General features: G+C 43.6%; 1 protein-coding gene across 1 annotated transcript in view; it reads left to right on the plus strand.

The window, feature by feature from the left end:
* DNAAF3 (dynein axonemal assembly factor 3) overlaps window positions 1–27,249 on the plus strand; it is a 1,314,828-nt gene that overhangs the window by 1,076,647 nt on the left and 210,932 nt on the right. Inside the window, exon 11 of the mRNA XM_044059250.1 lies at window positions 19,470–19,584. Coding sequence (XP_043915185.1) covers window positions 19,470–19,584 — 115 coding nt within the window. The remainder of the gene's footprint in view (window positions 1–19,469; window positions 19,585–27,249) is intronic.

A 27,249-nucleotide genomic window follows, 5' to 3' on the forward strand; every position in this document is an offset into this window, starting at 1 on the left:
ATATAGCTATGTGGGACAACAGGAGCATTGAGCTATGTGGGACAACAGGACAAGATATTTTACTTTATGAACACAAGGTGCAGGGCTAGCCTTGTACTAATCAATGAACAGTAGCATATAGCTATGTGGGACAACAGGAGCATTGAGCTATGTGGGGCAGCATGATAAGGTATTTTACCTTAAGAACACAAGGTGCAAAGCTAGCCTTGTACTAATCTGTGAACAGTAGCATTTAGCTATGTGGGACAACAGGACAAGGTACTTTACCTTGAGAACACAAGGTGCAGGGTTACCTTGTACTAATCTATGAACAGTAGCATTTAGCTATGTGGGACAACAGGAGCACTGAGCTATGTGGGACAACAGGGCAAGTTATTTTACCTTAGGAACACAAGGTGCAGGGCTAGCCTTGTACTAACCTATGAACAGTAGCATATAGCTATGTGGGACAACAGGACAAGGTATTTTACCTTACGAACACAAGGTGCAGGGCTAGCCTTGTACTAATCTATGAGTAGCATATAGCTATGTGGGACAACAGGAGCATTGAACTATGTGGGACAACAGGACAAGGTATTTTACCTTATGAACACAAGGTGCAGGGCTAGCCTTGTACTAATCTATGAGCAGTAGCATATAGCTATGTGGGACAACAGGAGCATTGAGCAACGCGGGACAAAATTAACACAGAGCTATGTGGGACAACAGGAGCTTTGAGCTATGTGGGACAACAGTAACACAGAGCTATGTTTGGACAATTTACAAAGCTTAGACAGAAAGGGTAGAGAAGCAGGTCAAGAGTCAAAAGTCCCTGTAGAACAGAGCTAGTAAATCCTATGCTAGCCTGGGAAAAGGAGTCCATTTTGTAGTATTTAGTGAATGCGTGAAACGAGGACCAAGTTATGATCCAGAGTATACGCCTTTCCAAAAGGACCCAGAAATATGACAGCTCTATGTGGAGTGTGCCTTGCCATTCTGTGGAGGGCTTTTTCCATGGTAAGAGCAGTAGAAATGAATAGTCAGAAACCGTAATCTTGGATACAGCTTGTTTGGAAACTGTCTGTCCTTTGTCTTACCTTTCAAAAGAAATAAGTTGGTCTGACATTGTGAACTCTCTTGTCTGATGCTGGTAGTCTACAAGTTGCCTGTGGACATCCATGGAATGCATGGTTATTTAGTTGGTCTGACATTGTGAACTCTCTTGTCTGATGCTGGTAGTCTACAAGTTGCCTGTGGACATCCATGGAATGCATGGTTATTTAGTTGGTCTGACATTCTGAACTCTCTTGTCTGATGCAGGTAGTCTACAAGTTGCCTGGGGACATCCATGGAATGCATGGTTATTTAGTTGGTCTGACATTGTGAACTCTCTTGTCTGATGCAGGTAGTCTACAAGTTGCCTGTGGACATCCATGGAATGCATGATTATTTAGTTGGTCTGACATTGTGAACTCTCTTGTCTGATGCTGGTAGTCTACAAGTTGCCTGTGGACATCCATGGAATGCATGATTATTTAGTTGGTCTGACATTGTGAACTCTCTTGTCTGATGCTGGTAGTCTACAAGTTGCCTGTGGACATCCATGGAATGCATGGTTATTTAGTTGGTCTGACATTGTGAACTCTCTTGTCTGATGCAGGTAGTCTACAAGTTGCCTGGGGACATCCATGGAATGCATGGTTATTTAGTTGGTCTGACATTCTGAACTCTCTTGTCTGATGCAGGTAGTCTACAAGTTGCCTGTGGACATCCATGGAATGCATGATTATTTAGTTGGTCTGACATTCTGAACTCTCTTGTCTGATGCAGGTAGTCTACAAGTTGCCTGTGGACATCCATGGAATGCATGGTTATTTAGTTGGTCTGACATTGTGAACTCTCTTGTCTGATGCAGGTAGTCTACAAGTTGCCTGGGGACATCCATGGAATGCATGGTTATTTAGTTGGTCTGACATTCTGAACTCTCTTGTCTGATGCAGGTAGTCTACAAGTTGCCTGTGGACATCCATGGAATGCATGATTATTTAGTTGGTCTGACATTGTGAACTCTCTTGTCTGATGCAGGTAGTCTACAAGTTGCCTGTGGACATCCATGGAATGCATGATTATTTGGTTGGTCTGACATTCTGAACTCTCTTGTCTGATGCAGGTAGTCTACAAGTTGCCTGTTGACATCCATGGAATGCATGGTTATTTAGTTGGTCTGACATTCCGAACTCTTTTGTCTGATGCACATAGTCTACAAGTTGCCTGTGGACATCCATGGAATGCATGATTATGTCTCCTCTGTTCCTAAGCCGGAGAAAGAAAACATGAAGATGAATGTAGTGATTTTAAACTAAACTCATACAGCTTTGGGCATGAATGAAGGACTAGTTCTAACAGTCACTTTATCTTTATGAAAAAACAAAACTGGCTGAGAAGACGTAAGGGATTGTAACTTAGACATTTATATAACCAATGTCACAGCAGTAACTAAAGACAAATAGTTAAGTTTAAGGAAGAGCTAGCTGCAGGTACAAAGGGAAGAGACGTTAACTTCTCCAATATAAAATAAAGATCTCAAGAGGAAGCCACCCATTTCCTAGATGTCTAATATGTACACCCCCTTTCAAAAACAGATTGACTTGGAGCAAATAAGAAAGGGGAATCTAATAGAGGCAAGCTGAGACGTCTGAAAGATGTACCTTAAAACAAGTGTTAAGACATGACAGATTTGAGTAATTCACATGGGCAGTAGAGAACCACTGGAGCCCCTGTCTCAGTTGCTTTCTGGCTTCTGTTATAGTACCAACCAGAAAATATCTTCCATCTTGCTTCATATGATTTCCTAGCAGAAGGTTTTCTAGCCTCTTTTAATTGCTGTTGCGCATCCTCTGTAAACAGGTGTCTAAATGGGATCAAAAACTTATCAAATAGTCAAATGTAGGTTCAGAATGTTAGGGTAAATGAGAGATACATTGTCCTGTGAGTGTAGGTTCACTCTTTGAAGAAGGCTTTGGTAACTGTCCCATAATGTAGGTTCAGAATGTTAGGGTAAATGAGAGATACATTGTCCTGTGAGTGTAGGTTCACTCTTTGAAGAAGGCTCTGGTAACTGTCCCATAATGTAGGTTCAGAATGTTAGGGTAAATGAGAGATACATTGTCCTGTGAGTGTAGGTTCACTCTTTGAAGAAGGCGGTGGTAACCGTCCCATGCAGGTGTACAAGAAGAGGGAACCAATGTTACTTAGGTCAGAAGGGAGTTACCAGAAACAGATTTACAGAGAAAAGGAGGAACGCCTGAGTGTCTTGGATGAAATGTGCTAACACAGCCACTATCCATATAAGGGTAAATGTGGAATACCTGTAGTCTGCAGAAGGCAACAACTGGAGGTAGGCATTTTATAAATATCTTCAGAGCTGTAACTAGTCCAAATGGTAAAGATGCAAATTGAAAATGTAACCCAGACAGACATACATACATACTTACATACATACACAACAAAGACATTTAAGTATCACCTGTAGTCTTTGTGACTTTGAATACAATAGTATTTCATTATTTATTTATTCTTTATCCTTTGCTGAACTGGGTTAGTTCCACTAGGATGTTAGCCTTTTTTTCAGGTGAGACCTGAGGTGGTACTTTATACATCTACGGGAAATTTGTTCAGGCCATCGGGGAACTTCATTTATTCTTTGGAGCTACTAGATGGCACTGAGGGCTCCAACAGGAGCAAGGAAGAGGCCTAGGCAAAGCAGCAGCAGCACGCAGGAGGGGAGAAAAGCTATGAGGGTTTGGGAGGTAGAAAATGAGAATTTGGAGAAAAATCTGTTCGATGTGGAACATCAGAAGGTTAACACAGATTCCTGTGAGGTGGATGGTACAAATGAATAGTGTTTACCTGTCTCCGTGGAGAAGGAAGTAACTGAGTCTGTTGAAGTAACAGAACTGGCATCAGGAGGGCTTGCAGATGATGTTCTGTTAAAAATAATGGAGCAGGATGATGCAGATGGCAGCTCTGCTGTTTCATGGGGTAAGATACCAGATAACATTTTCGGAAGTGCTAAGGATGGTAATACGGAGAAGGAAATAGGTCATGTGACAGAGAATGTAGCAGTTAAAACTTATGAAGCAGTGACAGAAAGTAAAAGAGGAAAGCAGCAACAAACTGAGGAGGGGGCTGGTTTTGTGGTAGCAGGTACTGCAGTAACTGAACATGCAGTAGTGACAACACGCAAAAAAGGAAGGAGAGCAGCAACAAACTGTATGAAAAATGTTTTTAGAAAAGAACAGAAACAGCAAATGTGAGGAAGAACAAAAATATACTGTAATAAATACTATGTATGGGGCAACTGGGTAACTGTTCTGGTTTTTAAAGCTCAAGAATTTCAATCATTTATACAGCCAGAGGCAGACTTTTTGTAACTTAACATTTGAAACTGAAGGACTACTGATGACATTTCTGCAACTGTTTAACATAGATTCATAGGTAGGTACTAGTCTATTGGCCCTAGGGCCTATATAAGCCTAGCCAAAAAGGTACCCTGGCTTTTTCCACGCAAGAAAATTATTTTCCTGTGCCCCTGTCAAGCAGAGCCACAGAAGTGATCCCTGGGGTGAATTTCCCGTCTCCCATCCAATCATCAAGATTTTTCTTGAAAGAGTGCTAATGAGGAGCGTTGTTTGATATAGATAGGTAGTTTGTTCCAGACTATGGGAAGTCTCTGGGACAGGCCTCCACCATGTTCTGTTTATTGTGGTGACAAGGTTTAGGTCCCTAGATCATGTAGCTTTGAGGGATTGGGATTTCTTTAAGTGGAGCATGTCCAACAGCTCTGTGTTTGACATAGCTTTGTATGTTAGGCAGAGATCGCCTCTGAGTAGGCGATATACGGTGGAGTAAAGCTGGAGTTTTTTTGAGACGGTCTGCGTTGGGCATCTGTTTGAGGCCAGTAATCCTCTTTGTGAGGTATTTCTGTGGCTTTTCTTGTTGTTGCAGATGTCTTGTGAGGTACATACTAAAAGGGGAGTTGTACTCTATAATGGGTCTAATGAGTGATGAGTAGAGGGGAACAGTGACCTCTTTTTTCCTAATGAGAAACCTTTTGTGATGAGGTGTGTCACATAGAAAGATTTCCTGACTATTGTGGCGATGTGATTATCAAAGGAGAGACTACTGTCCACCTGTGTCCCAAGGTCTCTTATCACACTTTCGGGGTTAAGCAGACTACTGCCTATATGGTAGTTCATGGGTACAGAGTTTTTACCAAAAGGGATGACAATGCACTTTTTGGCATTGAGCTTGAGGCCATGGCTTTGACACCAGGCATCTGTCTCAGTGAGGCCCTTTTGTAGAATGTCCACGTCGTTAGGAATTTCGATTATGGCTCCTAGTTTGCAGTCATCTGCAAACTTCATTAGCCAAAGACCTTCTGTGTTAGTCTGTATTTCTGAGAAGTAGATATCAAACAGGATAGGACCCAGGACTGAACCCTTTGGAACTCCAATTGTCACTGGTCTGAAGTCGGATTTGGAGTCTGCTACTTTTGTTGTGTGGGTTCTGTCAGTGAGCCAGTTGGCAACCCATCTTGTGACATAGGGATTTATACCTAGTTTAGTGAGTTTATCTATAATTACAGAGTGGGGGGATGGCGTTGAAAGCCTTGGCGAGATCTAGATAGGCTGTGTGAACCACCTTACCCTCATCTACGGCTTTGGTGACTGCTTCAAAGAAGTCTATCAGGTTTAGGAGACAAGATCTGCCTTTTACAATTCCGAACTGGGTGGGGTTCAGAGTTTGGAGATTACCAATGTCATTGTTTATAAGTTCCATGATGATACGTTCCATAGCCTTGCAGACCAGGCTCATCAGGCTAATGGAGTGGTAGTTCCCGGGGTCCATGGTGGAGTGGGATAACCATCACTGCCCACCATTCAGTGGGCACAAAGCCTGAGGTGAGGCTATGATTGAACATGGTACTTAGGTGGGGGTGCCAGTTTGTTCATGTAGAACGCAGCCTGAGATGTTGTCAGGTCCCATGGATGCTGTGTTCTTGGCTTTGGAGAGTGTGTTTTTTACCTGTGCAGCCGTAATTACAGGAACTTTGTATTCTTCCGGTATAGAGATGGGCCGTTTAGGGGTGAGAGGGGGGTAAAGTTAGCAGTGAACCTATCTGCCAGGATGTTGGCAATATCAGCTGGTTCTGTATATTTAATGCCATTGTGCTGTAACTCAGTGCAGATCTGATTGCTGCCATTGAAATTCTTGACATAGCTATAGAATACATTGTGGTTATCTTTAGAATCAGTGGTGATTTTGTTTACGTAACTAGCTTTGGAGGATTTTATGAGGGATGTCAGCTTTTTACCGATGCTGACCAGGGAGTTCCTCCAATCATGTGATTTTACTCTTTTTTTGCAACGGTTTCTTTCTTCTGTTTTAGAGTTTGTTTTTGGTAGGGGACCACCAAATTGGCTTACTTTTTTGGAGGATAGCATCTTGGTTCAGTTAGGGATTGCAGGATCCATGCCCTTGCGTAAGTGCTTATAAAATGCATTTGTGTAGGATTCAGCAGTCATACCTCTATTGTCTGTCTGCATGGGTGTTGTGAAGTTTGCCACTTCTGTCTTAAAAAGCGTGAAGTTGGCTTTGGAGAACTTTTTACAGTGGTTTCCCTAATGGGGGATGGGATGTGGATGTCTAGGGTGATTAGCTTGTGGTCGGATCTGACCAACGAGGAATTGACCTCTGGTGTGGAACACCGGTTGCCCATGTTGGTAATGACCAGGTCTAGGATATTGCTGCCCTCGTGAGGGTGTGGATAAGTTGATCCAAGGCGTTAGAATTTATGAATTCCAGAAAACGTTGAGCAAAAGAGTTGGTACATGAGTAGTTTCCCAGTTAATGGTGGGAGTAGTTGAAATCGCCCATTATTAGGGTGTTGGATTGTACCCTAATATTTTCCAGTGTATCAAGAAATGAGGAGTAGGAATCCTGGGGCATGGTGGGGGATCTGTAGCAAGCTATAATTTGGATTGCGGTCTTGCACGGAGTTAGTTGCACTTGGATAATCTCGGATGCATTATGCTGAGCAACTATCCTTAATGAATATGGACACACCTCCACCTTTAGTGTTTCGGTCCAGGTTAGGTGGTCGAAAGGTGTGGTATGAATTGTAGCCTGGCAATGCAGGGATGCTCTCTGGAGCCTTGAACCAGGTCTCTGTCACTGCACGGATGTCGATGTTCTCCATTTTAAGGAGTGCCGCGAGTGAGTGCATTTTGAGGTTTAGACTTCTAGCATTGAGTAGCATTACCCTCAGATTTTGCTTGCTTGTACCTGTTACGGTGGTGAGTTTGTCATTTGAGCCTTGTCTAATAAAGGCACTATAGGGGTGGCAAGAGCCAAAGAACTATTACGTGTTTTCTGGTAATAACTTAAATGTTAAAATTCAAGTTATGTACTCACCATAGCTATGCACCTGTGTTGTCCACTTTAATTCCTCCTCAATTTTTGGGTTACTGATCTGCCTTCAAATCTGGGTTGGCCGTGTACACCAGATTTTTGGATCCAACTCTTGAGCTCCTCCCTTTACCCATAATGCCCCAGTCAGCCTACAATATCTTAGATCGAGTTTGGTGCCTCACAGATCCTAAGATAGAGTATGACGAGGGAAGTAATAGTAAAACTGGGGATCAAACCTGGAACAAAAGGTTCCACAATACCCATAAGATCACTCCAGAAGATGAAAGGAAGGAGGGTGGGTAGTTGAGGAAGAATGAAAATGGACAACACAGATGCACGGTTATGGTGAGGACATAACTTTAATATCTGATGTCGTCCTTTTCATTATTCCTCAAAGTGCGGGACAGAGTCCCTAGCTACATACATCTTGGGTAGCCCTCATGGAAAGATGTTATGAAAAACTGCCGAACCAAAAGCAGCTCTGCTTCTGGAGGTCAAATCTAGTTTGTAATAAGCAACAAAAGTTTAAAGATGAGACCAGGTAGCTGCTATGAAAATGTTATCAATGGAAGTTCTAGACCAGACTGCAGAAGTGGCCATAGATCAACATAAATGTGCCATAAGAGGCTTTGATATGGAAAGGTCCTGTTGAGTATATACAAAAGAAATCCAATCAGTAATCCATTTGAACAGAGTAACTTAGAAAATGGCAATCCCAGTCTGCTGTGTTTGAAAGAAACAAACTGGTCTGTTTTCCTGAAATCCTTTATCCTGTGTGGATAAAAACGTAGTTGTGTATGCACATCTAAAAGAGGTATCATGTACTCTCCTTTATTTGAAAAATTAGTGAAGAAGACAACAGGCAAATGAACTGTTTCACTGATATTTGATTCAGACGCTACTTTGGATAACTGGTTCATAAAGTAACTCTGTCTTTGTGAAAAACAATGTAATGGGATTTGGAAGATAGAGGCTGGAGTTCGGAAATTCACCTCACAGATGTAATACCCACTAGGAATTATGTTTTCCAAGACAAAATTTTTAAATCCATTTTGGATGAAGGTTCAAAGGGCTGTTGTGTCAACAACTGAAGTACAACTGACAAATCTCAAGGAGGTAAGGCATCCTTCACTGGATTCCTAAGTGAAAAAGTGCCTTTTAAAGCCTTGCACAATTTGGAAAAAGATAAAAAGGAAGCTTTTTCTCCTGAATTAAACGTTGATATGGCTGCTAACTGTACTCTGGTTCTAGAAAAACTCGCACCTTCCTGAAAAATAGAAGCTACAAGTTCCAGAACCAAAGGTACAGGAGCAGTGAAAGGGTCAGTTTGCTTTCTAACAGTCCAAATTAAAAAACTTTTCCATTTACTCCTGTACATCTTCCCAGTAGAAGCTTTTTGGGAAGATAAAAGTATATGTTGAAGTGGGGAGGAAAGCTTGGGCTTTCTAGCTATTAATGTAAATGGAGAACCATGTGGTTAGAGGCCAGGACACCCATTTTCAGCCTTCTAATGGCTTCATCAGCACAGCATAAGTGAACTGTTTGGCTAACCTTTTTACTCATTGTTTTAGTTTGTTATTTGGGATATTTTGCAGACACCCTAATGGTTATGGACATCAGCTGGGTATGACAACCCTGTGTTTCTAAAGGTTAGCAAAACAGTCCACTTATGCTGTGCTGATGATGCCATAAGAAGGCTGCAACATGCATATCCACAGCTAGTGGGGTTTGGCTTTATTGGCCTGAATTTTTCCATAACAGACTTAAAAGGAAAAAAAGTTAAGGACATTTAGAACTACTATATAGTTGAGATGTCCTTAAAGGATTATTTGCATATATCCCATGTGGCTCTAATGCAAGAGGTTTAAGGAATCACACAATGGAAACTGGCTTGGCTAGATTTTTCTTTTAGCTTTTACTGACTGGTTTATCTGACCTTTTTACTCATTGTTTTAGACCACTCATGAGGTAACAAAATGGACCTGCTGAGTTTGTCCACCAGTACGTCGGATTTCCCTGGAATGTGCATTGCCATAAGAAAGTGGTCGGAGGAGATTGCCCACTGTCACACTCTCACTGCCTCTTGACATAGGGTAAGATCGGGTTCCCCCTTGCTTGATGATGTACCAGACACAGATATGTTGTCAGTTTGTATTGCAATGGTCCCTAGGAAAAACTCCCTGAAAAGCCTGCAGTACTAATAGACACACATGGAGCATTTCTCCCCGGGCCTCCACTGAAAACAGGCTCTATGGAACCTAGTCGGACTTTCCCAGTCAACAAATGTTAAATAAATAAATAAATAAATAAAATAAAATAAATAATAGGACTACTCTCATCTCTAGTACACTGATGTGCAAATTGGTCTCTTGGTTGGACCACGTGTCTTGACAGTCTGTCCCGAGAAATACCCCCCAATCCAATTGTGGGGCATCCATGGTCATTGTGGCCACTGGTGGAGGCAGAATAAGGGACAGCCCAGGTAAAACTCATCAGAATGAATCCACCAATGAAGACTATTTTTTGCATACTCAAGTGAGTTTGACTAAATACAGGATTTTGAGGAATAAACCACTGAACAGCTAGAGTCCATTGGAAAACATGCATAAAGAGAAGTGCCATAGGAACTAAGGTTATGACTGCTGCCATCGAAACTAGAGCCTGCAGAACAAGTCTGGGTGGAGAAGCAGGATGAACAAGAATTTGCCGTACCTGGAACTTGATCGTGTCCATACAATGTGCAAGAAGAGCCACAATCTGACTTACCGTATTCATCTGGACAACAATAAACTCCACGCTCTGTACTGGTTGTAGCTGAGATATGGAGATGTTGACTGAAATGCCTCGTCTTTGATAAAGTTGGGGCAAATAGTCCATGGACTGGTCCAAGAGATGCCTGGTTGTGGTGGTGAGGAGACAGTCATCTAGATATGGAAACATTCAGAATCACAGCAATCTCAGTAGAGCTACTACCACTGACATACACTTGGTGAACACCCTGGGGGGAAGTTGTGAAAAAAAAAAGTTATGTCTTACCATAACGTTCCATCTGTGTTGTTGATCTTCGTTCATTCATTACTGATGGGTTATTGGTTTCATCCTTGGAACCGAGCCATCCGATATCAAGCTCACATCAGCTAAAAACTCTTGAGCCAAGGTCCTACCCAAAATGTTCTGCTCCCTGTTACCTCAGATCAAGTTTGCAAGTTGATAGATAAAAGTAGAGGCTACCTCTGGTCATAACAGATCTACAATAAAGGAGTACATGAGATTAACCAGGAACCTCTGGATGGGGGACGGAGGGCGGGAAGTAATGAATGAATGAAAATTGACAACACAGATGGAACGTTATGGGAAGACATAACTTCTTTATCTGATGTTGTTAATCTTCGTTCATTCCTTACTGATGGGACAGAGTCCCCAGTTACTTGTATCCCTGGGTGGACCTCATGGAAGGACTCTATGAGGCAAGATGAGATTGTTTTTGTTGTAGATAAAGGTAATACAACTTCTCAACCATGAAGCCAGTGTAACTTTTGATACAGGATGACCTCATCTAGGTCCAGAAAAAGCCAGAAAGAGTTGGTCTGGTTTACGGGTAGATTTTGTTCTGTCCAGATAAAATCATAATTGCCTATGAACATCCAAGGAGTGCAGGCAGTACTCTCCCTTGTTAAAATGGGTAGGAAAGAACACTGGAAGGTCAATAGATTGGTTGATAGACCGCTCTGACACCACTTTTGGTAAAAAGGAAGAATTAGTTTTCAGTGATACCCTATCCTTATGGAAGATAAGATAGGGAGGCTTGCTGCATAAGGCCTGAAGTTCTGACAATCGTCTGGCCGATATGACTGCAATCAGAAACAGTTTTCCAAGACAGATATCTTACATCACAAGAGGACACAGGTTCAAAGGGTGGAACTGTTAAAGCTTGCAGAACCAAAGCCAGATCCCAAGGTTGTACGGGTTCTCTAAAGGGATGTTTTAGTTGGATAACCCCTTTCAAAAAGGTCTTACAGAGTCTGTGTGACATAAGTGAAGAATCTTGAAAACCAATATGAAAATTTGAGATGGCAGCCAAATGTATATGGATAGTAGAGGCAGATACCCCAGAGTGGAACAGATGTGATAAGTAATCCAATACCACCATCACCGGGGCTGACAAGGGGTCTATTTACTTATCTGCTTGCCCATAGAGAGAACCTCTTCCATTTGTTAAGCTAAATTAGTCTGGTGGATGATTTATGAGATGCAATAAGAATATTGCGCACAGGGGACGAAAGATTTTTATGCCTGGCAATCATAGGAAGTGGAGAAACCAAGCTGTCCATTTCAGGGTTGTTAGATTGGGGTGAATCAGACTCTGTGGATGGAAGATCAACGTTGGGGATGGATTGAGCATCCACAGTTGATCTAGCAGGTGAGGCCAGAGGAAGGGAAACCAGGCTTGTCGAGGCCAATATGAGGCAATGAGGATCACTTTGCTCTTCAACTGTTGTGCTTTCTTTAGAAATCGGGAGATGAGGGAAAGAGGAGGATAGGCATAAAGAAGACCAGAGGGCCAAGCGTGGACTAGAACATCCATTGGTGACTGTCCCTGAGGCAGGGGAAAGTAGTTGCTGCACTTGTAGTTGGTTGGCGAGGCAAATAGGTCGCAGCAAGGCTGGCCCCAGTGGTAGAAGATTTTTGCTGCTGTCAGAGGATTGAGGGACCACTCATGAGGCTGTAGAATGCACCTGCTCAATTTGTCCGCTATCACGTTGGAGCTCCCAGGAATGTGCATTCCACTCAGAAAGCGGTTGTTAGCTGTTGCCTATTGCCATATTCTCAAGGCCTCTCGGCATAACAGGTAAGATCTGGTGCCCCCTTGTTTGTTGATGTACCAGACCACTGACATGTCTGATTGGATCACAATAGTCCCTGATGGAAGGATGGAGTGAAATGCTTGCAATGCTAGAAGCACTGCACTAAGTTCCAGGACATTGATATGCAAAAGGGCCTCTGTCTCCGACCAAGTGCCTTGGACCGAGTTTCCATGACATATCCCCCCCACCCCTATCAGGGAGGCATCCGTGGTCACCATGGCTAACGGTTGATGGGGGGGAGTGAAAGGGCAAGACCATTGTTGAGGATTTCGAGATGCCCACCAGAGTAAATCTTGCTTGCATCTCTGAGTCAATCTTATTTGAAAAGACAAAGGGTGTTGTAGAGAGTACCACTGAGTGAGAAGTAGCCACTGAAGAAGTCTCATGTGAAATCTGGCTAGGGGAACAATAGTAATCGAAGCTGCCATTGACCCTAATAGCTGAAGTACGGATCGAGCTGGGGATTTGTGGTGAGAGCGCAGCGGTTGAACTTATCTTATTCTCTGAAGTCTGTGTTCTGGAAGGGATGCTGTGCACTTTCTCGTGTCCAACAGTACCCCTAAGAATTCCAAAGACTGAGTTGGGGTTGTGTTGGATTTATCCCAGTTTATAGTGATTCCCAGGCTTCGAGCTGTTAAGACAGTATACTGCAGGGCTTCTTCCAGTAGACACTTAGTGGGGGCGGTAAGGAGCCAGTCGTCTAGATATGGAAATGCCTGGAATCCTTGAAGTCGCAAGTGAGCAATAACCACTGCCATGCATTTTGTGAATGCTCTGGGGGCTGTAGAGAGACCGAAGGGCAGGGCTCGAAACTGGTAGTGACTGGCTCCTATACAGAAGTTGAGGTATCTTCTTGAGTGTTTGTCCACTTTTATGTGGTAATACACATCTTGAAGATCTACAGAGCACATCCAATCATCTTCTTCTAGAAGAGGAAGGATAGACTGAACTGTGACCATTCGGAATTTCTCTGTTTTTACAAATTTGTTCAGTGTACTGAGAATCAGAATTTCTCTCCAGTCCCATGTCTTTTTTGGCACTAAAATGTACCTTGAGTGAAATCCGGATCCAATCTTGTCTGGGGGGACCATCTGTATGACTTGTGTTTATAGCAGCTTTTTGATTTCGTGTGCTGCTGTTTTCCTTTGACTGGGTGGGACGTCAGGTAACACTATTGAAGAGACTGGGCAAAGATGGAAGGGGATGTGATAGCCTCTGGATATAATCCGTTGTACCCAAGAGTCGGTTGTTTTGTTTTGCAAGGCAGCAGGGTACAAGGAGAAATAACCCCCGACCGCTTCCAGAAGTGAGCAGTTGGGCAATGCTTCAGGAGCGCCGATAGGGTCGGCCAGAGAAAGAATCTCTGGAACCCCGGTTTTGCAGACCTCCTCTGCCCCGAAAGGGGCATCTTCCATTGGAGTTTCCCCCTCTGCGTCTAGGGGAAAACTCAGCATGTGCATTCTGGAAAGAACCCTGTGATTTCTTGTGCCAGATCTTTCCACTCTGATTTCTAGAGTAGAATCGATGAGGGGTGGAGTGTCTGACACCAACGGCAGACAAGGTCTTGCCATCTTGTTCACACCATGCCAACGTATCCTTGACTTTAGGGCCAAACGAAGAAGCAGCTTCTATAGGGGCATTCATGAAGAAAGCCTTAAAGGAGTCCACAAAGGTGCAACCAAGCTTGTCGTCTAGCAACAATACCTGCCGCTCTAGCTACCCCTTCCGTTGCGTGAGAAATAAGACACATGGAAGAGTTGGAAATGGATTCTAGGGTGGTTATCTGAGAAGCCACATTATCATGGATTTCGTCAGAAACAGCTTCTGCTAAAGTTTCAGAGAACTGGTTGATAAGATCTTGCTGAAACCTGGTAAAATGAGCCAAATAATTCAAAGACCTTATGACGAAAGTCGATGAAGTAAACACACGCTTCCCTAATCTGTCAATCACTCCTTGTTGAGCGGATGGACAGTTTGGCTCACTTCTGCCAAATCCTTCTTAGTACCAGCTGCCCACCACCATAGCATCTACTGGGAGACCACGTGACCAGTGGGGGTGTTCGGCGGGGGGGTGGTAATATTTTATCTGGCCTCTTAGGTATCACTTCCATGGTATCAGGAGCCTTCCATGCATGCTGCATGATGAGCTGAACAGCTCGTCGGCAGGCGGGGTGACCCAGGAGGTAGGGGGCTGGGCAAGAAAAGCCTGCAGACATACGGACTCCTCAGAGGAAGGATTAGAGGGCTTCCAGTCACCCCTCTGTCTAAGGATCTCGAGGATGTCACCAAAGTACACCTCATCAGTGGGTGATCATGTGGACCCTTCCCAGTCATCAAAATCCGTACCTTCAGTCAATGACTCCTCAGTGGAGTCCATGTGTTTCCTCTTACACGATACTTTGTAGGGTGCTTCCTTAGTGGAAGGTTCTGGGGAAGACTGCAAAGAGGGCATCTCCCGAGGAGGACAGACCTGAGGCTCTTGTGCCCAGTGTCCGGGAGTTGAAGCTTGTGTCAGTTGCGGCACAGAGGTGGGAGATTACTCCAACAAATGAGCTTTGCCAGTGAAGGCAAGCGCCCTCTCCATGGCCTGGAAGGCTGGCCCGCCCAAGGAGGGATGAAAGCCCGGAACCAAGCACGACAACCTCGGAACTGGGCTCATACCTGACCCTGACAAGCCTGCCCCCAAACTAGGATTCTCAAGAGGACCATGAACCGTAAGAGAGACAGCATCCCTGGATGGTGCCATAGAAAAAATTGGAGTGGAACCAAGAATGCCCTCTCAATGGCACAGCCATTGGCCTGAGAAGAGCCTGATGCCCAGTGCACCGAAGGCCACAAGGATGACTCTGGTTCCAAAGTGAGATCCATTATTGGAGTCAGAGGGAGGGAAGCTGCCGTCAGAGTAATAGGCTTTGAGACTTCAGTGGACATTGAAGGAGGAGTATACGTTGGGGTTTGAGGCAAAATATGCTCACCTGAATGAGGGAACGTGGACTTCGATGGTTGAGAGAGATCTCTGGCCACAAGCAACTGATCAACAAGCCGCAATACATCCTGCTTAGAAAGACTCTTGGTTGACCTCATGGAGAAGGCTGATGGCGATTCTGGCCTTTCCAGGAAAGGACTATACTGTCTGCTTGCAAAAGGATCCAATGAATGGGAATATTTGGTCGTTGCTAATTTAGTAGGTGCAAAACTTGAAGCCAAGGAAGTCTGTACCAAAGAAAATGGTGTGGAAAAAGTCTGCACTGAAGATGTCGGCACCGTGGTAGTTGAAGGTGTCTGCACCATAAAGGCAAATGTCTGCCCTGGAGTATGTTGCTGGAGTGGAAAGTGTTTGCACCAGCAGTAAGGATGGTGCCGAGAAGGACTGCACCAAAGTACATGTCGGTGCTAAAAAAGTCTACGCTGTGGAGTACAGAAGAGTCATACTTGGAGCTGAAGGTGACTGTACCAACGGTGCCAAAGGGGACTGAACCTGTATTGATGGTGCCGTTAGGGGCTGCGATAGAACTGTCAGAACCATAGTAGTTGGCACCAGGAACTCTGGTGCCGATATCTATAAAGGAGACATGGCTGTAGTCAGGATCACCTGTGGCGGTGCTGAACCTGGAACCCGACAGGGTGACAGGTGAAAGCGCCGGAGTAGTAATCAATTTCACCTTCTTGTGAAATGACTCCCTACAATCTCCAGAGGGAGAAAAAGATAGTGACTTCAATGAAGAAGAGGAAGAATGCCTCTTGCGGGGTTTAACAGGAGGGATGAGCCCTCCGACCCAGAAATAGCCTCAGAGAAAGGAGACTTGAGTACTTTCAAAATTAACATAGTCTTCCTCTCATTGAGAGTCCTGGTAGAGAAGTTTTTACAGATCCCACACAGAGGATCTACAGTCAAGTGGGAGACATTAAGACAGTAGACACATAAGTCATGACCATTGGATAGTGGTAACTTACAGCCGCAATCCTTGCACTGCTTGAAACCAACAGAACGTTTCCGATATAGTTGTTGTGGAGAAGAAGCACAGTAGCAAAGGAAGAATAACGGTTACCCAAGAAAAGGGTAAAAAGAGAAAAAGAAGGATTACTGACGATGGTTACGGAGAATTACCACAAGGTAAGAAAAGAGGGTAATAACGGGAAAAGATTAAAAGGAGAGTCTAAAGTGTGCGATAGGGTAGGAAAATATCAGAATAAACTTTTGAGAATATTTTAGAGTAATATATATATATATATATATATATATATATATATAAAACGGGAAAAGATTAAAAGGAGAGAGTCTAAAGTGTGCGATAGGGTAGGAAAATATCAGAATAAACTTTTGAGAATATTTTAGAGTAATATATATATATATATATATATATATATATATATATATATAAAACGGGAAAAGATTAAAAGGAGAGAGTCTAAAGTGTGCGATAAGGTAGGAAAATATCAGAATAAACTTTTGAGAATAGTTTAGAGTAATATATATATATATATATATATATATATATATATATATATATATATATATATATATATATAAAACGGGAAAAGATTAAAAGGAGACAGTCTAAAGTGTGCGATAGGGTAGGAAAATATCAGAATAAACTTTTGAGAATATTTTAGAGTAAGATATATATATATATATATATATATATATATATATATATATATATATATAAACTCTCAGAAAATTTGACACTTAGCTAAGAGAGTGGCTTGACACGGCTGTTCAGCAGTGCGGCAAACAAGATCTGAGGTAACCAGGAGCAGAGCATTCTGGTTAGGACCTTGGTTTATTCCAGAGTATGGGAAGTTTCTGGGACAGGAATCTATCCCTCAGGCATTTTCTGTTTATTGTGGTGACAAGGTTTAGGTCTCTAGAGCATGTAGCTTGGAGGGATTTGGATTTCTTTAAGTGGAGCATGTCCAACAGCTCTAGGTTTGACATAGCTTTGTATGTTAGGCAGAGATCACCTCTGAGTAGGCGATATGCGACGGAGTAAAGCTGGAGTTTTTTGAGACGGTCTGCGTAGGGCATTTGTATCTAAAACCGCCATATCTGTTCTTTCGTAAAGACAGTTACACTACAAACCAGTGCATCCTTCCTTTCTAAGGTGGTGTCTGGATCTAACATCAACCAGCCCATTAATTTACCAGTATTTTTCCCTGAATATACAAACAAAGGAGAATACTTGCAATGAACCAAAAGGTAACAGTGCTATAAAGAGCAGAATGTTCCAACCCCAATGCAAGATAAGTAGCAGTGTAGAGCACCAATCACACAACCACGACCAAGGAGGAAAACCAAAGATTGTTAAACAGCCGAAAAAATAAGAAATAGCAGTAAACAGGAACACTTGACTAATTCATCGTGTTTTCGATCAACTTAGAACTTCTACAGACATACATGTATGTCTGAGGAAGTTCTAAGTTGATCAAAAATGCGATGAATCAGATGTTCGTGTTTATTGCTATCTATTATTCTTTTGTCTGGTTAATCAACTTTGGTCTTCCTCTCTGCTAAAGGAGAATACTTACTTATTTGCTAGGTGTTCACAGGCAATTATGTTTTTATTTACATAGAACAAAAGAAATCAGAACTACTCATCAGTTATTTGTTTCCTATGCCGTTGTAAAGTTGGGTAATCCAATAACCAAAGTAACATTAGCCAGGTGGCTTACTGACTGCATCTCATTAATTTACAACAAACTGGGTATCACTGTACCAAGAAGTTCATGAGGTCACTCAACCAGAGCCATGGCAACTTCCTTACTTTTTCAAGCAAGAGTGTCTATGGATGACATGCAGCAGCGACATGGGCTTCTCCCCAAACCTTCATTACTCATTACAAATTGGATTTGGTCTCCAGAGGTAGAGCATTGTTTGGCTCAGTGGTGCTCAAGAAATATTCTTCCCCTGAGTCCACCCTGGAGCTAAGGTAGCTGGGGACTCTGTGCCATTAGTTGAATATTGAATGAAAATTGACAAACTTCAGATAAGTCACCATAATGTTTCATCTGTGTTGCCAATTTTCATTTTTCAACATCCCTCCTGCCAACCACCATCCTTATGCAATTTCTGGAAGAGCGAGTGGTTAGACATTCTCTCCCTCTCTGTCTATATATATATATATATTTGAAGTCAGTGGGGTTGGTGCACTGTGGGTAAGGGCGAAGCTTCAGAGTTCGAAGTTGCAGTGAGCTTTTACAACAGCTGAGTCGGATGCAAGGAATGAGATCCAAGCGCAGTAGCTGAGGAAGAATGAAAATCGATTACACAGACGGAACATTATGGCGAGTACATAACTTCTATTTCAGGTCTCCATCGTACTACCCCCATTTTCTACAGCCTCTTTCTTTTGCCAGCAAGAGGCTGAGCATGGGAGGAAATAAGACAAGCTGTATAGCTTGTAACGTCTGCCTTTTCTGTTCCCAGCAGCTTTACAGACCAGAGATGAGGCACTTATTTAATCACTGTAATAAGAGACACTTTGCTGAGGGCAAACTAGCCAAAAAAAAAAAATAAAGATGACAAGAGCTGCTTTTTCTTTTAGCAGTACATCAGTCGCTATCCTGGACAAGGCGAAGAGCCCAGTCTCATGCGGGGGACATCTGGAGTCTGTGGAAATTGGAGCAGAACATGCAGGTCTACCTGAAGCTAGTTCTAATCAGTGAACCACACTGCAGCATTCATCCTACTTGAACATCTGTGAGTTTCCTAAATAAGCCCACAAAACTGGACTTTATCTACTGTTGTGGTTAATATCTCAATGCAGCTGCAATTTTTCTTTATTTTACTTTTGTTAAGCTTACAAAAGCTTGACCCAGCATTTGCAAACCGTGATAATTGTTTTACTTTTCTGCCTTGTGTACTTCTGTTTGCAGTCACTGAGTTCCTTGAAGCCATTCAGAATCTAGTCTAGACCCTGGTTTTCCAGAACTCAACACATTTTAGAGGATGTTTTGATGTTTATGTTTCTTACCTGTATGATAAGGCATGGGTTGATTTGTTTGAACTACCATATGTCACAGAAACATAAGAACCACTTGACTTACCTAGTCTGCTATTTCCATAGATTTAGATACTATGCGTATCCTGTTTTACCAGATTGTTTTTTTTCCCATCATGTCTTTCATTTCTAAACTTATCTTTTCCACCAGATTTTTTCCCCCTGGATAATGTGCGAGTCCATTTCTTACCAGTAAACTGCATACAAGACCTCCACAAAAAGATGAAGTTTGAAAGGTTTTTCAATGTTACTTACTTCTCGTGCAGGTGAGAAGCATTTTCCATCTTTACGAAGAACCATATTTCACTGTGGTCTCATCATTAAGGGCCCAGTAGAGCTCTCTAAACGTCTGTTAATGGATCCTCACTCCCTCCTCTCCTTGTCTCCCCCCCTCTATATGCCTCAGCTCACCCCTATCACCTCTAACCTGCCCTGCCTTTGCTGAGGATGGACTCTCAGCCTGGTGGGAGCTTAATGTTTTGCTAAACCCCTCATGAATGTTTCTCTTGTTTGTTTTGTGTGAAACTGTAATGCTGTATGTCGCTTTTGTTTACTTTGCACACAAACTGGTAAATCTGAGAAATTAGAACTGTAGAGTTACTGTTGGCTGTGTGATGCAGAGAGATAAAGTTAAAACCTTAACTCAGTGCATATGACCTTGGACACTGGAGGTGCTGAGAAGGCATGGTGGGGAGCGTTCCCTGTAATTGGTTGAATGAAAGTGGACATGGTTGCAACTTGTAAATCACAGCTGGATGAGTCGCAGCTCTGGCACTTATTACTGGTACTGTTTCTGTTACAGGGTCAGCACAGCTGGATGAGTTGCAGCTTTGGCACTTATTACTGGTACTGTTTCTGTTACAGGGTCAGCACAGCTGGATGAGTTGCCGCTCTGGCATTTTTTACTGGTACTGTTTCTGTTACAGGGTAAGCACAGCTGGATGAGTTGCTGCTCTGGCACTTATTACTGGTACTGTTTCTGTTACAGGGTCAGCACAGCTGGATGAGTTGCAGCTCTGGCACTTATTACTGGTACTGTTTCTGTTACAGGGTCAGCACAGCTGGATGAGTTGCAACTCTGGCACTTATTACTGGTACTGTTTCTGTTACAGGGTCAGCACAGCTGGATGAGTTGCAGCTCTGGCACTTATTACTGGTACTGTTTCTGTTACAGGGTCAGCACAGCTGGATGAGTTGCAGCTCTGGCACTTATTACTGGTACTGTTTCTGTTACAGGGTCAGCACAGCTGGATGAGTTGCAGCTCTGGCACTTATTACTGGTACTGTTTCTGTTACAGGGTCAGCACAGCTGGATGAGTTGCAGCTCTGGCACTTATTACTGGTACTGTTTCTGTTACAGGGTCAGCACAGCTGGATGAGTTGCAGCTCTGGCACTTATTACTGGTACTGTTTCTGTTACAGGGTCAGCACAGCTGGATGAGTTGCAGCTCTGGCACTTATTACTGGTACTGTTTCTGTTACAGGGTCAGCACAGCTGGATGAGTTGCAGCTCTGGCACTTATTACTGGTACTGTTTCTGTTACAGGGTCAGCACAGCTGGATGAGTTGCAGCTCTGGCACTTATTACTGATACTGTTTCTGTTACAGAGTCAGCACAGCTGGATGAGTTGCAGCTCTGGCACTTATTACTGGTACTGTTTCTGTTACAGGGTCAGCACAGCTGGATGAGTTGCAGCTCTGGCACTTATTACTGGTACTGTTTCTGTTACAGGGTCAGCACGAGTTGCAGCTCTGGCACTTATTACTGGTACTGTTTCTGTTATAGGGTCAGCACTCAATTGCATATTCTGTGTTTTTTTTACTTTTCTCTACAGTTGTGCATTGGTTGAGTAAGGGGGATGTGGAATGTCCTCACTTGATGGATGCAGGGGCCTTGTGTTTCTTTTATATCTAGATGAAGCTTTTGACAAATTATTTTCTCATGATTGTAGATTACTGCAGATTTAAATTGATGACCCATGGTGGAAACGAATGGGAGTGAGTGGCGAGTTGTGTTTCACCCTGTCCTTGAGAGGCGAGGCAGTCTGGCCTACTGCCCTGCTGGCATCTACTGAAGACAGTGGTACAAAGCATACAGAGCATGGTCCTGGAAAGTGTACTAGGTTCTGCCAAGTCATGACCATGTGGTTGCTTTCATGAGGCATGCTCTGGAATAAGCACCTTCCAAGTCATGACCATGTGGTAGCTTTTATGGGGCATGCGCTGGAATAAGCACCTGCCAAGTCATGACCATGTGGTAGCTTTCATGAGGCATGCTATGGAATTAGCACCTGCCAAGTCATGACCATGTAGTAGCTTTCATGGGGCATGCGCTGCAAAAAGCACCTGCCAAGTCATGGCCATGTGGTAGCTTTCATGGGGCATGCGCTGGAATAAGCACCTGCCGAGTCATGACCATGTGGTAGCTTTCATGGAGCATGCGCTGGAAAAAGCACCTGCCAAGTCTTGACCATGAGGTAGCTTTCATGGGGCATGTGCTGGCATAAGCACCTGCCAAGTCATGACCAGCTTTCATGGGGCATGCACAGGAATAAGCACCTGCCAAGTCATGACCATGTGGTAGCTTTCATGGGGCATGTGCTGGAAAAAGCACCTGCCAAGTCCTGACCATGTGGTAGCTTTCATGGGGCATGTGCTGGAAAAAGCACCTGCCAAGTCCTGACCATGTGGTAGCTTTCATGGAGCATGCACTGGAAAAAGCACCTGCCAAGTCCTGACCATGTGGTAGCTTTCATGGGGCATGCGCTGGAATAAGCACCTGCCAAGTCATGACCATGTGGTAGCTTTCATGGGGCATGCACTGGAATAAGCACCTGCCAAGTCATGACCATGTGGTAGCTTTCATGGGGCATGCACTGGAATAAGCACCTGCCAAGTCATGACCATGTGGTAGCTTTCATGGGGCATGCACTGGAAAAAGCAACTGCCGAATCATGACCATGTGGTAGCTTTCATGGGACATGCGCTGGGATAAGCATCTGCCGAGTCATGACCATGTGGTAGCTTTCATGGGGCATGCGCTGGAAAAAGCACCTGCCAAGTAATGGCCATGAGGTAGCTTTTATGGGACATGCACTGGAATAAGCACCTGCCGAGTCATGACCATGTGGTAGCTTTCATGGAGCATGCACTGGAATAAGCATCTGCTGAGTCATGACCATGTGGTAGCTTTCATGGGGCATGCGCTGGAAAAAGCACCTGCCAAGTCATGGCCATGAGGTAGCTTTCATGGGGCATGCACTGGAATAAGCACACTCACAGAGAAAACACAAAAAGCCTTTGGATCTGCAAGCTCATACATCAGGCTCCGAGAACAGGCTTAAGGCCAGAAAATAAAAAAAAACAAAACCTTCATGGCTGCATTGTTATGCCATGACAAACTGAATTTTTTTCTGTGTCCTTTATAACAATTGTGTCTTCATTTTCAGTTTGTATATTTTAGTGAATTAAAATAACTGGCTTTGTATTTTTGTAACATTTATTACTGGCTTTCCAGGCTCTGCATTAATATATTTACTTATTACTTTATTCTGCTTGAACAGTTACCGGTTAGAAGCTGAGATAGCAACTTGCGGCTGACTGAAAAAAGCAGCAGAGACCACCCCCTTTCAAAGAGTGTGGTGTGTGTGTGTGGGGGGGGGGCACTGGTAAGGCATCAATCACTCTGCAGGCTGTATTATCAGTTTCCAGAGCACTATCATGAAGGCGTAGGATAGAGGCAACAAATATGTTGTGTTTGAGACAAATGTCATATGAAAAAGATGTCCTAGTAATGTAGAAGGAAGGTGATCAGATGCACTAATAATGACCTCAGTGTGACTAATATTCCAAATGCCAGATAGTCAGGCATAGCTGAGGAAAACATTGACTGGACAAATGTTACTCACTGCTGTGTGTGTGTGTGTGTGTGTGTGTGTGTGTGTGTGTGTGTGTGTGTGTGTGTGTGTGTGTGTGTGTGTGTGTGTGTGTGTGTGTGTGTGTGTGTGTGTGTGTGTGTGTGTGTGTGTGTGTGTGTGTGTACTTCCTAGTTGAGCTTCATAAGATGGGACATTCTGCCTCATACATCAGTAAGAATGTGGGCAAGCTTTCTAGAGCTGTGGAAGAGGTATTCACAGGATTGTGTTTGTATTTGAATGCACTCTTTTTCAAGTGCTGGAGATGTCAAAAGAGGAAGATGGAGTGCACGAGTAAGGTAGGTGTGGGTTTTGTTTTTTAATGCTGAAACATTCGGTTATAATGACCATAAAGAGTCATACCTGGATGTTATATGATTTTGTGGTGCCCTACAAATCCTTGTTCATCAATGCCCCTTTGACGGAACGTTTATGTTTGTTCTCAAGGTTAAGAACACTTTATCCAGATGTAAAAAGGATGAAAATATCTCATCTGCCATGGATGTACATTTTTCCATGCCCCAAAGATCCTTTTCCAGGAATCAGTGAGGTACTGAAAAAATGTGGTTCAAGAAATCCCAGGGTCCTTTCCATGAGTCATGTGGAGGAGCTCCAATAGCAGACTCTGACCTCATGGCAGAGATGGTCCACAGAACCAAGGGTCTAGAGATTCCTTTTTTGACAGACCTGATTGTCCCTGTCTGGAGGTAACCAGGGGTCGATTATCCCTGCGGCAGAGTGCTAGGCGAGCGATTACAACAGATACGTGGGTGCAGAGAATCATTTCCACAGGTTGTGTGATAAAAATCCCTGATGTTCCAGCCAGTCAGAGGAACAAGCAGCAATTCAAATACAAAAGCTGCTAGAAAAAAGAGTGATCCAACAAGTCCCACCAGACCAGATAGAATACAGAACTTACCCAACAGGGGACTGCAGGCCAGTTTTGAATCTGAACAACTTGAACAAATGAGTTCACTGCACCAAGTTTTGGATGGTCATGATTCAGTCATTCTCCCATTCTTTGACAAGGATGACTTGATGAGCTCAATAGACCTTCAGGATGCATACTTATCATCATCATCTTTCGGCTGTTCCCGTTAGGGGTCACCACAGCAGATCACCTGTTTCCATTTCTTCCTGTCCTCTGCATCTTGCTCTGTCACACCAACCACCTGCATGTCCTCTCTCACCACATCCATAAACCTTATCTTAGGCCTTCCTCTTTTCCTGTTACCTGGTAGCTTCATCCTTAGCATCTTTTTCCCAATATACTCAGCATCCCTCCTCAGCACATGTCCATACCAACGTAATCGTGCTTCTCTGGCTTTGTCTCCAAACCTTCCAACCTAGGCTGACCCTCTAATATACTTATTCCTAATCATGTCCACCCTCGTCACACCCAGTGCAAATCTTAACATCTTTAATTCTGCCACATCCAGCTCAAGCTCCTGCCTTTTTGTCAATGCCACTGTCTCCAACCCGTATAACATAGTTGGTCTCACTACCCTCTTGTAGACCTTCCCTTTCACTCTTACAAGTACTTGTCTGTCACAAATCACTCCTGACACTCTTCTCCACCCACTTCATCCTGCCTGTACTCTCTTCTTCACCTCTCTTCCACACTCACCGTTACTCTGAACTATTGACCCCAAGTATTTAAACTCATCCACCTTCGCCACCTCTACTCCTTGCATTCTCACCATTCCTCTATCCTCCCTCTCATTCATACACATATATTCTGTCTTAGTCCTACTGACCTTCATTCCTCTTCTCTCTAGAGCATATCTCCACCTCTCCAGGGTCTCCTCCACCTGTTCCCTACTCTCACTACAGATCACAATGTCATCTGCAAACATCATAGTCCACGGGGACTCCTGTCTGTTCTCGTCTCTCAACCTGTCCATCACCATAGCAAATAAGAAAGGGCTCAGAGCTGATCCTTGATGTAACCCCAACTCCACCTTAAACGCATCCGTCACTCCCACCGCAGACCTCACCTCTGTCACACTACCCTCATACATATCCTGTACCACTCTTAAATACTTTTCTGACACTCCTGACTTCCTCATACAATACCACACCTCCTCTCTAGGCACCCTGTCATATGCTTTCTCTGTCTACAAACACACACTGCTACTCCTTCTGACATTCTCTGTACTTCTCCATCAACACTCTCAGAGTAAAGATCGCATCTGTAGTGCTGTTTCCTGGCATGAAACCATACTGCTGATCACTAATCATCATGTCCCTTCTTAACCTTGCTTCCACTACTCTTTCCCATAACTTCATGCTGTGACTGATCAGTTCAATCCCTCTGTAGTTACTACAGCTCTGCACATCACCCTTATTCTTAAAAATCGGTACCAAAACACTTTTTCTCCATTCTTCAGGCATCCTCTCACTTTCCAAGATTTCATTAAACAATCTGGTTAAAAACTTCATTGCCATTTCACCTAAACACCTCCATGCTTCCACAGGTATGTCATCTGGACCAACAGCCTTTCCGTTCTTCATCCTCTTCATAGCTATCCTTAGTTCCTCCTTGCTAATCCACTGCACTTCATGATTCACTATCCGCACATCATCCAACCTTCTCTCCCTCTCATTCTCTTCATTCATCAACCCCTCAAAGTACTCTTTCCATCTCCTCAACACACTCTCCTCACTTGTGAGTATGTTTCCCTCATTATCCTTTATCACCTTTACTTACTGCACATCTTTCCTAGCTCGGTCCCTCTGTCTAGCCAATCGGTGGTACAGGTCCTTTTCTCCCTCTTTAGTGTCCAACCTTTCATACAACTCTTCACATGCCTTATCCTTAGCCTTCGCCACCTCTCTCTTTGCCATGCACCTCATCTCCTTATACTCCTGTCTACTTTCTTCATCTCCCTGACAGTCCCACTTCTTCTTTGCCAACCTCTTTCTCTGTATACTCTCCTGTACTTCCTCATTCCACCAGCATGTCTCCTTGTCATCCTTCCTCTGTCCAGATGTGATACCAAGCACCTTTCTAGCCATCTCCCTTACTAGCTCTGCTGTAGTTACCCTGCTATTTGGTAACTCTTCACTGCCACCCAGTGTCTGCCTTAACTCATCCCTGAACTCCACCTCACAATTACCCTTTTTCAATTTCCACCACTTGATCCTTGGTGCTGCCCTCACACTCCTCCTCCTCCTCTTCTTGATAACCAACGTCATCCTACAAACCACTATCCTATGCTGCCTAACTACACTTTCTCCAGTCACCACTTTACAGTCTCCAATCTCCTTCAAACTGGCCCTCCTACATAAGATATAATCCACCTGTGTGCATCTTCCTCCACTCTTGTATGTCACCCTATGCTCCTCCCTGTTGTTAAAATACATATTCACCACAGCCATGTCCATCCTTTTCGCAAAATCCACTACCATCTGACCTTCTGCATTCCTTTGTTTAACACCATACCTACCCATCACTTCCTCATCCCCTCTGTTCCCTTCACCAACATGCCCATTGAAGTCTGCTCCAATCACTACTCTCTCACCCTTGGGTACAGTCATCACCACTTCATCCAATTCACTCCAAATATTTTCTTTCTCATCCATTGCACACCCAACTTGTGGAGCATATGCACTAACAACATTCATCATTACACCATCAATTTCCAGCTTCATAAACATCACTCTATCTGACATTCTTTTCACCACCAAAACACTCTCAACATACTGTTCCTTCAGAATAACTCCTACGCCATTTCTCCTCCCATCCACACCATGATAAAACAATCTGAACCCACCTCCGATACACCCAGCCTTACTCCCCTTCCATCTGGTCTCTTACACACACAATATATCAACCTTCCTTCTGTCCATCATATCGGCTAGCTCTCTCCCTATACCAGTCATACTGCCAACATTCAAAGTTCCGACCCTCACTACCAGTCCTAGCCTTTCTCCTCTCTTCCTGCCTTTGGCCATGTCTTCCACCTCTTCTCCTCCTTTGGCCAACAGTAGCCCAATTTCCGCCAGCACCCTGTA

This window comes from Protopterus annectens, chromosome 17.part0 (assembly GCF_019279795.1).
Source record: "Protopterus annectens isolate FY-2018-M chromosome 17.part0, PAN1.0, whole genome shotgun sequence".
Taxonomy (NCBI): domain Eukaryota; kingdom Metazoa; phylum Chordata; order Ceratodontiformes; family Protopteridae; genus Protopterus; species Protopterus annectens.